Source organism: Camelus dromedarius, chromosome 29 (assembly GCF_036321535.1).
Source record: "Camelus dromedarius isolate mCamDro1 chromosome 29, mCamDro1.pat, whole genome shotgun sequence".
NCBI classification, from domain to species: Eukaryota; Metazoa; Chordata; class Mammalia; order Artiodactyla; family Camelidae; genus Camelus; species Camelus dromedarius.
In genome coordinates, this window is record NC_087464.1 from 13346699 (window position 1) to 13358335 (window position 11637).

Genomic DNA, 11637 nt, shown 5'->3' on the forward strand with positions numbered 1-11637 from the left:
GCACAGCTCTGGCCCCGGGCTGGGCCAGTTTCATTCGGAGTCTTGTCTCCGTGCCCCACCCCAACCTGGACTCTGCAGGGCTTCAGTAACCGTTCCGCCTCAAGTCTCCACTACCCCACAGCCTTAGGAAAGAACAAAAATGGGAAGTCACAGTGTAACTTAGACACACACTTAGTAGAATTTTTGCCTCACAATCTTCATTTTTTTTAATGCACATTTTTGTTTGTTTTATAGGGTGGAAATGGTAACCTGGTATTTATGCTTAAAAGAAACAGTGAGGTAAGAACATTGTGAGCTATTTAAAGGAATATGACTCTGTTATAGTTGCTCGGTTAGGAGTGGTCGTTTCTGTTCTGCTGTAATCAACCAGCTGGCTCCTGGCTGTGACCTGTGCGTTTGTCAGTTTCCCTTCCCTGGCCCCTGGGCATCATCTTGTCATTTTGCCAGAGCGACTGCTTCCTCAAATGGCCTCTGCTTCTCTGTCCTTGAGACGCCCCTTGCTTCCTCTGAACATGGGCCGAGAAGCTCCCAGGGCCGTTTCTTTCCATCCAAGCACATTGGGTAGAATTTGTAGCTGCCTCTGCTGTCACACAAGCCTGGCACCAAAAGCCACAGTCTGGAACACGGCAAATTAACTTGTCAGTAATTCTGCATAGTAATAGCTTCTGCTACAACTCGAGTTGCGTTTGCCTCTTGAAGCACTGCTTTTCGCTCCTGTGTGTGTCGCTCTAAAAGTAGTCATGGTGTCCCCTAGTTAGAGATCAGGTTCCCATGCAAGTCTCTGACCTTCCCTCAGCTGAGCTCCGCTGACCCCACGGGATCACCCCCTTCTCTCACTGTCTCCCCCTCTCCCTGGGTCCTTCTTAGGAAATCCTCTTCAAGACTACCAATGTCCCCAGACTTGGTTGACTGAGCATGTGACCGTGTGTGACACGTGACAGTGGCATGTCAGGGCATGCCTCTAAGGATGTTCTCTGTGTTTCTTCCTGATTCTACTGTAATTCCTTCAACCCCTGAGGAGCCTTGTCTTGACACTTCAAGTTAATCTTTCCGCTTTCCCCTAAAACACAGAAGGATATTGTTTTCTGTCTGTCGGCATGTGTGTTGACTGGTGTCCTGAAGAAAGCCTCTTCAGTGTGTTCATCCTTGAATGAAATAAACCTGCGCAGTTGCTCTCTGGTGCTGCTTAAAAATTAGCCCTTAGTTGACTTTTCCACTTGGCAGCTTCCCCCCACATTAAGCGGGAAGGGCCGGGTCAGAGAGGGCAGGAGGCGGGCGGCTGTCAGGCCTTCCGGGGGGTTGTACACCGTGGGTGCCCAGCCAGAGTCAGCTGGCTTCTGTGACTTCCCCTCTGTTTATTAAGAATAAACTTAAATGAGAGGTAAAAAGTATTCTCAGGAGAGCTAAGCCTGATCATTAGGTTTTTGTGTTCTAAGTATTGTAAAAGGAATACATGTTCATGGAGATTTGAAAAACATCCAATAATGTAAAAAATGAAGAAAAAAAAAGTAAACATCCCAACACTGAGAAACAGCTACTGTTAAATGTTTGGTGTTCATATTTCCAGTCTTCTTTTTCTCCAAGACATGTATTTGTGTGTCTAAGTTTGTGTGAGTGTGAATCGTGTAAGAACAGTTTCACACAATTTGTATCCTTACTCCCTGGGGCTTCACGTCCTGCTATTTTCCTCTTAACACACAGGACGAGCGTTTCCCGGGGGCGCATTCATACACAATTTGCTGTTTAACAGCTGCATATTATTATGTTCTGTGGCATAATTTATTTAATCTTGCCAGTGGTTAATCCTTTCTCTGCTTTTTTGCTTCTTGAATGATGCAGCCAAGAGCATCCGCATGCGTTTTTTTGCCTGGCTCTGACTGTTTCCTCAGCGTGCCTGCCCCCCCTCTCTAGAAGAGCCATGCAGTGCTTACCCCGTCAGTACAACAGAACCCATTCTCGCCTCACTTTCACCCACACTGGGAGTTATTTTTTAATTGACGTTTTGTTGGCTAGATGAGTTTCAGGGGTTATTTATCTTTTGCATTTATCTGATTTCAAATACAGTTAAATCACTTTCAATATGTTATATAATTGGCCATTTGTATTTCTTCTCTTGTGAATTGTGGTTTATGTTCCTTCCCTGTTTTTCTACGAAGGTGTTCGTTTTTCCTTCTTATTGATCTGAGAGCCTTTGTTTTAAATCAGATTTTTTTGTTTGCTTTTCTGTTCAGTTTGTCCTTTTTTGCATTTTAATTTTACACTTTTACATAGTAAAAGTTGAAATTGTGTGTGTGTGTGTGGTTTCTTCTATTGCTTCTGTCCCTGAAGAGGTTTCCCTGTTTCAAGATGAGAAAACATTTGCATTTCTTACAGCTCTTTTACAGTGGTTTTCTACACGTAACATTTCAATCCATTTGAGTGGGTTTTTTTGGGAGCCAGGATCCTAACTTAATTTTTTTCCAAAGGTTTAGCCAGTTTTCTCAGAACAATTCGTTGAATATTCTTTCCTTCCCTGTTGATTAGAAATGCTACTGATATACTAAATTCTACAGTTTGCTTCTGGGATTTCTGTTCTGTTCTGTTGGTCTGTGTGCCAATTTTGTGCCAGTCACTTTAAATCATTGGCGCTTTAAAATACCTTTTAATGTGTGCTCAAGTCCCACCGACACAGTCACTTTGTTTGATCTTGTTTTGTTTTTCTTGGCTCCTTGTACCTGCTAATTCTCTGTGGTGCTTTCAGTGTGAAAATACTAGATTCAGATGCAAGCCCTTTGCTGTGTGCTGAGGGGGGTTCTTGTCGGATGACACGCCCTGTGACGGGGTCTGAGCCTCAGACTCTGAGGTGATGGTCCGTCGATTCCCTTGCAGCAGGTCATCCAGAGCGTCGTCCATCTCCACGAGCTCCTCAGCACTTTGCAGGTACGTGCGCTTCTCTCATCCCTTCACTGCCTTGTTTCCAGACAAACAGTGAGGAGGGTGTCGTTGGCCAGGATCCTTAAGGTTTATTGGTTGCTTATGGGTAAATGGGGCTCTCAGGACGAGAAAGGTTACAAGATGCAGCAGTTAGAGCATCTTGGACCTTCTAAGACCAGAACTGATGAGCACATGGGGTGCTCCCGGGCACAGAGGAAATGGTTTCAGTCTAGAAGGGCTTTGGTACGATGACAAGTTTCCATGTTCCATGTGTCCGGTTGGCATTTGGATAGGCTGGCTCTCCCAAAGCAGCTACTGTTGTGGTTTCTGGGGATATCCTTAAATTGTGCTCACTTCCTTTCTTAAAGATCTGAGCAAGCCAGTTCGTACCTCCTCTTGCCTCCAAAACACACCTCCCAGCTCACGTGCTGGTCACAGCCAAAACCCGTTGGACCAAAACCAGAGCCCCCGCAGCACACTGCCATTCCTTTTTGGCCGCTGCCCAGGGTTGTCCTGGAGTCTTTTCCCCAGAGCCGTTAGAAACCAGAGGGGAGCTGTCATCTGTCCGAGGGATCTCTGCCCGGGCAGAGGTACATGTCCCCGCCTGTCTCGCTCCCAGGGGGTGGTGCTGCAGCAGGACAGCTACATCGAGGACCAGAAGCTGCTGCTGACGGAGAGGGCGCTGACGCGGACGGCCTCCCGGCCCAGCTCCCTCATCGAGCAGGAGAAGCAGCGCAGCCTGGAGAAGCAGCGCCAGGACCTGGCCAACCTGCAGAGGCAGCAGGCGCAGCACCTGGAGGAGAAGCGACGGCGCGAGCGCGACTGGGAGGCCCGCGAGCGGGCGCTGCAGGAGCGCGAGGCGCGGCTGGCGCTGCGCGAGGACGAGCTGTGGCGCAGCCGTCAGGACCTGGACCGCGACAGCGAAGAGCTCCAGCAGAAGAAGACCGCCTACCAGAGCGACCTGGAGCGGCTGCGCGCCGCCCAGAGGCTGCTGGAGCGGGAGCAGGAGCAGCTGAAGCGGGACGCCGAGCGGCTCAGCCAGAGGGACGTGTGCCAGGTACGGAGCGCGGTCGGGGCGGTCACCCCCAGGGCTAGGTGGCGAGGCGAGTAACCAAGAGCCGTCTGTGCTCCGAGCATCCCAAGAGAGTAGGCGGAGCCGGAAAGGCTGATTTTACAGCATCTGTTTGTATACCACAAGGGGGCGGGCGAGGAAGTGAGTTTTGCTCTCCCCTCTGCATCACTGAGAGGTTGAGAGCAGAGGGAAGTGGTGCTGGGGCTCTGTCCAGGGGAGTTAATGGCCACCTGGGGCCGACTGGCCCTTCCCCCAGCCCTCGCTGCCTTAGGCTGGAGTGGCCTCAGCGTCTCTGGGGATGGTGGTCAGTTGTCCAGGACTTGGGGAGCAGTCCCTCTGCATTTTGCCACATGAGAAATCAGAATGGCCCCACCGAAGGGAACTTGTAGCTGAATGAGGGCAACACACCGAGGACACGGGCCCCCGGAGCACAGCACCCATGCTCACAGAGAGCAGGTGCCCACGTGAGGGGTCGGTGGGCATCAGCCTCTGGGAGGAGCCCATCCCAGCAAATAGATGGGAGGCAGCCCCTCTGGGAGAGATGAAACTCCTGCTGGGGGATGTTCAGATGCCTGGGCTCTGCATAATTTCTGATTTGTCTCACTGCTGTTGATGAAACCTTTCTTCTTCTGTAGCTGCTACTTTTATGGGAAGGTTTTACATAAATGGGAAGCACACTGACTCCTGAGTTTATTTCGGTGGTTATTCTGAAACAGGGACACTTGTGGCAGGTGGGAAGCTTGGCTGCGCACAGACCCACCTGTCTGTTGATACTTATGTTGCCATTTGTTTTATCCACTGACTTTGGACAGTGAAAGACGGAGAGACAGACATCTTCCAGAGGACGCAGCCTGGCTTCCTGCGGAGGTTTTCACTGATGTGGGGGAGCAGCCAGTGGCTCCTCTGTGTTCTTTATGACATGAGGATGGATTCCACCCCCATCCCAATAGTCAGCAGGGCTTCCACAGGGAAGGCTGCAGGGCACAGAGACAGCACAGAGTAGACTGATTCTCTATCTTTGGTTTAACCTTTGACTGGGATCCTGGTATAAGCTCGCTCCACCTCCGCCCTTACCTGAACAGGCCCTTATAATCTCTTAGCCCTGAGATAACTATTTGTGTCCCAGTGTAAATCAGTCTTCGGCTAGCAGCTCTCCCTGTTCCTTCAGAGAGTGGGAGTTCTTTTCTAAGCGGCCTCATCCAAGGTACTGTTAATTCTTTATGAGGCTGATGATAAAAATATTACTGGTATCAAAGGTGATGTTTTTAACACTTTCATAGATACTACTTGGGGGAAGGAGTAAATGGAACTGAGAAGTTGGGAATCTTTGTGCAGTGCATTCTCTTGTGTCCAAGGAGTGGGTGCACATGGGGCGGACACAGACAGTGATCTGGGCAGCGGTCACTGAGTGGCACAGGGGTGCTGCTGACCTCCACATCAGACCCTTCTCTTGTCCACCTGCAGGTTTCCCATCAACACACCAAGCTGCTGAGAATCCCATCTTTCTTACCAAGTCCCGAGGAGACCCCCTTGCCATCTGCACCCTCGATACCCAAATCAGGGTCCTTTGACTCAGAACTCTCAGTGTCCCCAAAAAGGAACAGCATCTCTCGGACACACAAAGAAAAGGGGCCTTTTCACATACTGAGTTCTACTGGCCAGACAAACAAAGTACCAGAGGGTCAGAGCCAGACCGCAGCATCCACCTCCACCTCCATGTCCACCTCCACCCGCCTGTTTGGGTTAGCTAAGCCAAAGGAAAAGAAGGAGAAAAAAAAGAAGAACAAAGGAGGCCGCTCCCAGCCTGGTGGTGAGTTACACACACCAGGCCAGGTAGTCCCTGGACCCTGAAGAGTCGGTGGCTTTAGCAGCATGGGAGGGGTTAAAAAACAGAACAGTCATGCATTTCACCAAAGCCACTTGCTCTGCCTACAAAGGACTATTGGAACTTCCCCTAAGAGCACAGATTCAGAGAGCAGTTAAGAACCCTCTTTGCGTGGCATGTGTATGCAAAGTTGAGGGTGCGGGTTGCTTTTCTCGGGCACGTGGTGTCCGGTTGAGGGGCTGAAACTCACCTGACTGAGGCAACTGCAGTCTTCCCTCCCTTTCCAGGCCTAGTCCAGTAATAATAATAACTAGTGCTCGGTGGGCACTTTCCAAGGGCTGCTTTATTCCTCCAAGTGAGGTGCATGGTGCTAACCCCTAGACAGGCTGGGAAACTGAAGCTCAGAGGGATTACCTGGTGTTCCTGCCGCCACAGGGCTCGCGATCACACCATGCCACACCAGGGTCTCAGTCCTTCTCGTGAGAACTGCTCTCTCCCTTCTGTGTGGGAGACGAAAGAGAGATTCCTGTTCCCAGGCCTACTTATAAACAGCAGGCCTAGTGTCTCTGCAAAGTTAAGAGATAACTGTAGACAGGACAGCACTGAGGACCTCATTTGCTCTGTCAGTTGGGAAGCCCCAGCATGCAGGAGTTGATTGCCCACCAGCCCGTCATCTGTTTGCATCCTAGAAGAGGAAGAGAGGGAATTTACCAGTGAAAAGAGCAATTTTTTTCTGAATTTCTCTTTCCGTCTTGGTTTCCCCTTTTCCAGATGGCCCTGCATCGGAAGTACCCACAGAGGGAGAAGAGATCTTCTGCTGACCGCGCTCCTCTGCTGAGGCAGCTGCCTCCTGTCCCGGCCAACGGTGACAGCCCCACCTCCTGCTGTTCTGTGTGCACACTCCTATCCTGATGCCCGGCTCTGCCCTAGGTCCCATACCAGAAGAACAAATGGTCTTGGAGGTCAGAGTGGGGAAGGAGGCCAGGATTGGTGACCCCACAACTCACAGGTTGGGGCTGGCCCTACTGAGGATGTTACCCCAAGAGTAGTGGCCTCAGAAGCCCAGGCGATGGTTTTGGACATGTCAGGAATTCCTAGAGGCTGAAAGAGTGTTTCCAGATGAGGTCTGAGACTGACTGCCTTTTATTTTGGGGAACAGAACCAAAAATCAAAGAGCAGATAGTTTGGACCTGATCTGTACAGGTACAGTACCCATCTGCGTGCACACAGGGAGATGCCAGATGGTGCATGGCCTGCACCAGACGCCTAGTTGGCTGGCTCAGCTCAGCTCTGTGCAGGGGGCGCTACCTGGCTCTGCTCAGGTAGTGTGCTCGGGGTCCCCCCAGCCCGGCTCCCTGAAAGCCCACCCATGCACACCTCACCCCTTTGTGCGTGTATGTCTTCTTTCACTTTAGAAGGGACAGCAGATGTTTGTGGAAACCATTGAGAGAGGCTTGATGTGTTTAAAAGGCACCACCTTGATTTGGGTGTTTCGGTCACTGGAAAAAAAAAAAAAGTAATCTTATCAAATCCAGAAAAAATCACTTACTGGCTTACAAAGTTACGTGCCCATGTATCCTGGACATAGATGAAGTAGAGAGGCCTCCTCACCATTACCCCTGCACTGTGACACTTTTTGGTTGTCACCAGCCATTTAGAAGAGGCCACGGCCTCCTGGCAGTATTCCTGAGACCTCGTGGTGGCTCCCAGGGAAGCCCCTGCTGCTTGGCCCTCGCCGTGGGAGAGGGCGGCCCTGTGGGTGCTCCTCCGCTGGGGTCTGCCTGCTTCTCCTGTCGCTGGGCAGTGCCCGCCGCTGTCCCAGACAGTTGGTGGAGAAGTCAGTTCAGGCAGTGGTGTGAAGCCCGAACATAGTGGTTTCCACCAGTACAGACTGAGACAAGCTGGCCCAGAGGGGATGGCTGGGGAGAGTTCTCCGTCTGTCAGGAGGCCTGGCAAAATTTGATTTCTTAAAAATCTTTTTAAATCTGAAGGCCTGTTGTTTATTGTACCCTGCCCCTTGGAGATGCCACCAGTGCTGCCTGTTTGTTCTTTTCCTTCTCTCCCTCTTTTTCTTGTCCCACTGTGTTTGGATCTGTATTTCTTGAGGCTCGTCACCAGCTGGGAGGTGCAGTGCATTTCCCCCGAGGCCCCTGCACCTACCATGAGGGGAGACCCTGGAAAATTCTGTGCTTTAAGTGTAGCCTTTGGTTCCTGCTCTGTGCCCCTCAAGAGCATGGGTCTTTGAACATACTTTTTAAAAACAAAGAAAAAAATCTGTCACTTGGTGCTTGTTGATGAATTGCAAGCTGGCCTTGCAGATGGAGATATTTATCTTTCAGTTTATTTGAAAGAGGTCTGGTTTAAAATTTTGAGCTTAGATTTGTTTTATTTATTTGTGTTTGTGTGTGTGTGTGTGTGTGTGTGTGTGTGTGTGTTTGTATTTTAAGGGTGAACACACCAGCCCGGTGGTGCAGCTGTCTGGTCAGTGCAGGGAGTGAGGGGCAGCCCGCGTTGCTTTGACTCCTCTGTGACTGTCAGAGGGCCCCGAAGTCCCAACAGAAAATTAAGATTGGGGAAGGGGGTTGTTTCCTTCCCTCCTCCTACCCCCACTTCATATTTTGACCAAGGGATGTTGTCTTCTTTGCTTGAGAGTTAAGAAACTTACCACCCATGGGCTCCATTTGCCTAGTTTTATCATGGAGATGTCTTACCCTTCAGAAACACACTTTAACAACAGAACCAGATGATTTTCTATTGAATCATCATGTGCTTCCCCCCGCCCCCCGCCCAAGACCCTTAGCCAAAACATTGCTTCTTGCCACCAGTCTCTTTAGCTCCAAGTGACAGCTGGCCTGTCAGGTCCACATGGAGCTCAGCGGTCTGTCCTTGTCACTCCCTTGGCTTTCCCCCTGTGGGTCCCTGTCTCACAGAGAAGAACTCTGCTGGAAGGAAGGGCTGGTGTGTTCCCCTCTGTCTGTGTCCCCGGAGGCCAGGCCTCCCTGTCTCTGGGCTTGAAACCAGGGCTCAGTGCTGGTGGGATCTGCTCTCACACAGCCTCTTCACAAAAGCATCTAGACACTGAGTTTCTATACATAAGTGCACAGCTGGATTTCAGTTTTAAAGTGTCTTTTACTCCCAGCTAGTCAGTTATAAAGTTTCAGTTGCCTTGAGTGTTTGGTGGTAGTTTTTCAGAATGGAGATTTCCCCTTTACCCACACCCTACTAACTTAAAATAATTCGGTCATGTTCTGGTTGGACAAGTTGAGAATCAGAGACTCAGAAGGCAGCCTTCCCCCAGGACGCAGCCTCCAGTGAGGGGAGACCACTCGCCCGGGCCCGGGCTTCTCCGCGCCTTGTCCTGTTTCCCCGTGAAGGAGAACTCGGGGATTTTGTTGTGCTTGGGGAACTTCGGGTTGTTGCTGCTCCTGCTTTTGCTTATGACCTTGAGGCCTGCTCTGACCTTGAGACCCTCCCTGGTCAGAGTCTAAAGCCCCGTCTGGGTTTCCTTCCCGTGAGAAGGGACTGCCTCCCAGGGCGGCTCACACTCAGTTCCCCGCAGTGCCCCACGCTGGGCAGGCTTGCTTCTCCACCATGTTCGCAAAGTCAGGTGCCCGAGCTTGTGTTTAGGTTTTGGGGGACAGGTGGAGACACCAGCCAGAGTCCCCAGGTTCCCAGAGTCTAGTGAGTTTCCTGGAAGGAGGCTGCATCTTCTCTCAAAACTGACTTCATCTCAGTCGTCATCCCTGTCGGGGGGGGCGTGTGCACTTTAAACACTCTCAACGGTTAGCTTCACTTTGGAGACAATCAGCTCTGATAACTGTTTTCTTTGAGAATGGAGAGGAGTAAACACGTGCCAGTTGCCATAGTTCAGCCTTTGCCAACATTCCATCCTGTGCCCCGTGAGAGCTGGCTGTGGGGAAGAAATCCCTGCTGGGATTTTTTTTTGGAAAGGTATGAATCTTACCTTTTTTCCTCTTGTGTCTCAGGGTAATACCACTAAATGTTATTCCTTTGCTGATATCCCCCCTTATTTGTTGTCTTCCCAAGCGCCTAGTATTAACAGTGGTGAGCACAAGTTTTTAAGACCCTTGGAGTTTGTTGTGCCTTTATTTGGGGAGTGGGTTTAGAGCATAGGGATTTAATAAGTAAATTTAAATAAAAGCACCATGACCTCAGCAGCCAGGAGTCCATCCCGAAGGTGCTGTCACAGAAGTGCTTTGTATTTCATCTGTTGGCCCCAGAGCTGCTTTTTCCACAGCTGGTTCTTTCTCCCCAGGGATTTGGTATCGGCCTTGGAGCTGCAGCTGTCCAAACAGCGTTGATGGGGGGCCAGTTGTGCTCAGAGGACAGCCAGGCCCTGGGAGGGGAGCTGAGGGAGCCTGTCCTTGTGAGGGGGCTCCAGTGGCCATAAAGAGGGTGCTTGGAAGGGACCCCAGACACTGCCAGGGGGTGTCGAACCCCCACCCCACCCACCTGGACACTCTTAGAATGTGGAAGCCCAGGAAAACCCTCCCGATGGTTGAGGGGATGTCTGCCTTGCCTTCCTGCAGCAGGACCGGGGGGGACACGCGCCAGTGGTCCTGGGGTCGCGGCCCCGCCTGGCGCTGTGGCTCTGATGGATCCTCAGAGACAAAGAAGAGGACAAAGAGTTTGTTTGGGTTTGGTTCTTCATTTTTCTTTCAATGTAGCCTAACATTCCTAGTTAACCAGAGCTTTGGAATCTGCTGCCTGCTGGCCAGGTTTTAAAAGGAAAAAGCCTTTTAATGCTGCCATAGAAGAAGGAAAAAAAAAAAGGAAGGGAAAAAAACAAAGGCTTCTTTCCGTGTACCAGTCTAATTTAATTTGTCAAAAGCTTGACAGGCCTTGAGTTAGTTCTCCATCTCGCTAAGGTTCAAAGACGGGCAGACCCAACTGGCTACGTCTCTCCTGCCATGGCCATGGCAGCCTGCTCCAGACGCCCCGGCTGAGCCCCGCCTCTGCTCACCCCCGTCCTCACCCCTCTTGACGGCCTCTGCCTTTTGCAGCCACCTGCCAGGATGGGCAGCTCGAGAGCACTGACGGCGACCCGCCCGTCGGCTGGCCCATGGTCACGGTTTAGCCTGTGGTTCCGGCGTGTCACCCCGCCAGGCATGCAGGAGACGCAAGAATGTGCAGGAGGGCGATTACATACACCTTATACCTCTGCTCTCGTTCGTTGTTCTCAGATGCTATAAGAACATTTCTGTGCTGAATCCTATTCAGTAAAAAGGGGTTAAAACTCAGATGCTGTATATTAATTTGTAATTATGTATAAAGTAAAGCAGTTTTAAACTGTAAAGATTTTTTTTCATTGTTTTCTGGAATTTTGTCACAACATATTGGCTTTGTATTTTATTTATCTTCCATTGTAGTTAGTGGCTTCAAATTCTGTAAAGTTCCCCTCGACCCTTTCAAAAAAAATAAATAAATGTCCTGTAAATCTCGATGGTGACTGTAATCTCTTCCTGTCCCTGTTGGCTTCCTGCAGAGTCCCAGGATACTCTGGGTTCCCGGTAAAGGGGCACCCCCGCCCCAGCTCCCAGGGAGCTTCTCCACAGTGAAACCTCATTTCTGTACTCTCGGGAACAGGACCCAGGACGACAGCCCTGAAGCACGAAGCGGCTTGTGGGGAACTCAAAGTCCCCAGGAGATGGACCCTAACCCGGGACGCCAGGAGTGCAAACCATTTCCAGTTAAGTCAGCGCAGTAAAAAAAACATCCTCTGCAATCGATTCTGCTACATAAAAAAGATGAATGTTTGCCTTTCTTTGCCAACTTTTTTCATCCCAGCCCACCCCCGAACAAGGGC

The 11637-nt window shown here is 50.6% G+C and overlaps 1 protein-coding gene across 16 annotated transcripts in view; it reads left to right on the plus strand.

The window, feature by feature from the left end:
- Positions 1–10661, plus strand: part of AKAP13 (A-kinase anchoring protein 13) — a 291739-nt gene extending 281078 nt beyond the window's left edge. For 15 of the 16 annotated variants that reach the window (XM_031440520.2, XM_031440522.2, XM_064480555.1 and 12 more), the window contains 5 exons: positions 235–279; positions 2869–2919; positions 3533–3970; positions 5450–5795; positions 6582–10661. In XM_031440520.2, the coding sequence (XP_031296380.2) occupies positions 235–279; positions 2869–2919; positions 3533–3970; positions 5450–5795; positions 6582–6631 (930 nt within the window). In that variant the 3' untranslated portion in view covers positions 6632–10661. The remainder of the gene's footprint in view (positions 1–234; positions 280–2868; positions 2920–3532; positions 3971–5449; positions 5796–6581) is intronic. The other variant, XM_064480556.1, reaches the window with a different exon arrangement.
- Positions 10662–11637: the final 976 nt, after the last annotated feature.